Genomic DNA, 3,207 nt, shown 5'->3' with positions numbered 1-3,207 from the left:
CCGTCCTCCCGAGGTCATGAGTCCATCCACAATGGCGTCAAGTCAAAACAACCGCATGACACCTGCCATCTGAGCCGAGTGTTGGCCAACCATCCCTGCCGTCTGTTTCTTTTCACTCGTACATCAGCAGTCCGTAACGCGCACCTTTCCGGCGAGTACACGTCTAGCTGCTGGTAAGATTGCATTTCTTCCGTATACTCCATCACACATCATGCCAAGAGGTACGTTTCTTCACCGAGAAAGTTAGAAGCATCCACGTGAGTGCTCGCTCAAAATTATTAACGGGACAAGCTAGCTATGCAGCAGTTTGGTGATGCACTAGCTAGCGTGACCACCCCTAAAGCACCACCAAACCCTACTCCTGAGCGCGGTAGGCTCACCAGCAGCGAATTAACCGGCGACCAGAACGTTTAATTTCCCGCGTCAGCTGACCAATCACCGGCCATGTCAGCGAAAGCAGAAACACAGTCGCGGGTCCTTCAAATGCTGGCCAACCTAGTACTGTGAGTACTATGACCGTCGCGTGACTCTGTAGTTGAACATACTCCTAAACCCTATGGCGCCCCTTCTTCCTCCGTCGCCTCCTTCGGGCAGCCCGAGGCTGCTCAAGAGCGGCAGCGGCAGCGGCAGCGAGTGGAACGTGGTGGTGCAGAGGAACGTCAAGTCCTTGCTGCTGCTCCTGCTAGCCATCTCCACGGTCGCCGCATTCTCCATCCTCTACTCGTCCCGGAGCTTGACGGTGGCCAGGACGGCCGACGAGGCGCTGACGCAGAGCCCACTGCTCGCCGCCCTCGACATGAGCAGCCGGATACCAGAGGATGACGACGATCAAAGCGACGAGCCAACGTTCCCTGCGGACGACAGCGTGACGCCTGAGCAGAGCACAGCTGCAGAGGTCGTCTCCTTGCCGGCTGCTGCACCGAGCACAGCTGGTCCAAGTAAGCGCATTTGACGGTACAGAACTGTCGATACATGCACGCACCTGTTTGAGCATGTTTGATAACTCTGGCTACGTGTCTGCTCCATGCATAGGTGAGTCAGCCATGCAGCTCGAGGAGAAATGCGACATTTCCAGGGGCAAATGGGTGCGGGAGCCGAACGGCCCGGTGTACACCAACCTGACGTGCCCCATGCTGCCGGACTTCAAGAACTGCCAGAAGTTTGGCAAGGACGATGGCCACCTCTACTGGCGGTGGCAGCCGGACGGCTGCGAGCTGCCGCGGTTCGTGCCGGGGCGGTTCCTCGACGTCGTCCGTGGGAAGCGGCTCGCCTTCATCGGCGACTCGCTGGCCCGCAACCAGATCGACTCCCTGCTCTGCCTCCTGTCCCAGGCTGAGGCGCCCGTGGACGTGTACTCGGACGCGTTCGACAAGTTCCGGACATGGCACTTCCCCGCGCACAATTTCACGCTCATGGTGATGTGGACGGAGTTCTACGCGCACGCCGTCCCCGTAGTCGGCGCCGACGGGAAGCCCACCTCCTCCTTCGACATCCACCTCGACAGGCTCGGCGCCGACTGGACGAGCCGCCTGCCGGGCCTGGACTACGCCGTCATCTCGGGCGGCAACTGGTTCTTCCGCGTCAACTACCTCTGGGAGGGCGGCCGCCGCGTGGGCTGCCTCAACTGCGCCGGCAACGACGCCAACCTCACCGACTTGGGCGTCGCCTACGCCGTCCGCCGCGTCGTCAGGGCGGCCGTGGAGGGCATCGCGCGCTGCCGTGGCTGCAAGTCCAACCTCGTCACCTTCCTGAGGACCTACTCGCCCGACCACTTCGAGCACGGCTCGTGGTTCAACGGCGGCTACTGCAACAGGACGGCGCCGCTGGAGGAGCGGGAGGTGAGCATGGAGAGCATCGCGTGGGAGCTGAGGAAGGTGCAGAGGGAGGAGCTGAGGCGGGTGAGGGCGACCAAGAGGAGTTTCGGGGTGCTGGACGTGACCAAGGCCATGATGATGCGCGCCGACGGCCACCCTGACAATCACTTCGACAGCAGGTGGATGAGGAACGGCAGCGACTGCTTGCACTGGTGCCTGCCGGGACCCGTCGACATGTGGAACAGCGTGCTGCTCCAGAGGCTCGCGGAGGTCACGCCGCCGCCGGTCGCGCGGTGATCATCCGGCCTCGCGTACGCACGTGGTTTTGCGTTGTCGGCGTTGTGCTGTACGTTGTTGTCCCAAGTTAATTAGGAATCATGCGTGCATCTTTTTGAAAGTTGTTAACTGTATAAAACCCGCCGCAAAAATTGTACTCCTACTTAAACTGGTGAAAGATTTTTGTACTACACACAGAGTGGCGCATCATTTTGAAACTTGACACTCTCTCAAAGTCTTCATTTTTTGGAATTTTGGTAAGCACTCTCGTATACTCGAGAACTATATTTTTCTAGTTGAACACGTTATTGGAAACAGAAACATGTGACTTTCAGGGCGGGTATAGGGGTAATTTCATGTTTTTTCTTAACAATAACTTAATATTTATATGTGGGCTAGTTTTATGGATTTCCTGCTTACAACCACACTTTGCCAGTTCATCAAGTTAAATGAAGTTACAGATAAGTTTTGTTCCCCTTTCAAGCTCAAGGTAGTTGAGCTAGCACACCTTTGGAATTCAGTTAGAGAGAATCAAAATGATTTAACAACCATCAGCATCAGCATCAAACTGATGAGCTTCCAACAAACTATGCACAACGCTTCACTAGAAATATAAAAAGCTTCCACTCAAGAACTAAGGTTTTACATGCTTTCAACTAGAAAAACAAAACTTTGAACTTACCAGCGAAATTTTATTTTTTATATCTATATCTATTAATAAAGGGGCTAAGTGTTTCAAAAAAATTAATAAAGGGGCTATCGTTTCTTACTACCATAATTTTCGTGCGTCTTTGATCCTGTCACATCGACATCAAGTTTTTTTTCGTACGTCGTCGTCCGGCTTCGCGTGTGGTCTGCTGCTTTGTAAGTCACATGGGTCAGAATTCAAATTTCTGTTATAGGCCGCTAAAAAAGTAACCCCATATGCTAAAATTTTGGAATCCTTCTACAATTTATAGTCCCACCCTGCTCTTTTACACCAAATCCTAGCAACTTATATACTTTCTTGAGTTGCAAGCGGATGGAATCGTTGGCTGGCCTATCTTGGCGCCATAATGGGTTGATTAAAGGCAGCCCAGTTCGCGAACGAACGAGAGAAGAGAGGGAAAACGGTTTG

General features: G+C 53.9%; 1 protein-coding gene across 1 annotated transcript; it reads left to right on the top strand.

Moving 5' to 3' along the window:
- The first annotated feature begins 465 nt into the window (after positions 1-465).
- Positions 466-2,310, top strand: LOC123409172 (protein ALTERED XYLOGLUCAN 4-like). The gene is made up of 2 exons (XM_045102136.1): positions 466-938; positions 1,033-2,310. Exons 1-2 carry the CDS (start codon positions 557-559, stop codon positions 2,109-2,111), a joined length of 1,461 nt encoding a protein of 486 aa, XP_044958071.1. The 5' UTR covers positions 466-556; the 3' UTR covers positions 2,112-2,310.
- The last annotated feature ends 897 nt before the right edge of the window (positions 2,311-3,207 follow it).

Source organism: Hordeum vulgare, chromosome 7H, assembly GCF_904849725.1.
Source record: "Hordeum vulgare subsp. vulgare chromosome 7H, MorexV3_pseudomolecules_assembly, whole genome shotgun sequence".
Classification (NCBI taxonomy): Eukaryota; Viridiplantae; Streptophyta; class Magnoliopsida; order Poales; family Poaceae; genus Hordeum; species Hordeum vulgare.
The sequence above is the reverse complement of the archived record's forward strand: the minus strand, read 5'-3'. Positions and strand labels throughout refer to the sequence as shown.

Excerpts from the sequence above, each read along its gene's own strand:
- LOC123409172 (XM_045102136.1), top strand. The coding sequence starts at position 557 with ATGGCGCCCCTTCTTCCTCCGTCGCCTCCTTCGGGCAGCCCGAGGCTG. Across the intron at positions 939-1,032 it reads ACCGAGCACAGCTGGTCCAA|GTGAGTCAGCCATGCAGCTC; the intron begins GTAAGCGCATTT and ends CTCCATGCATAG.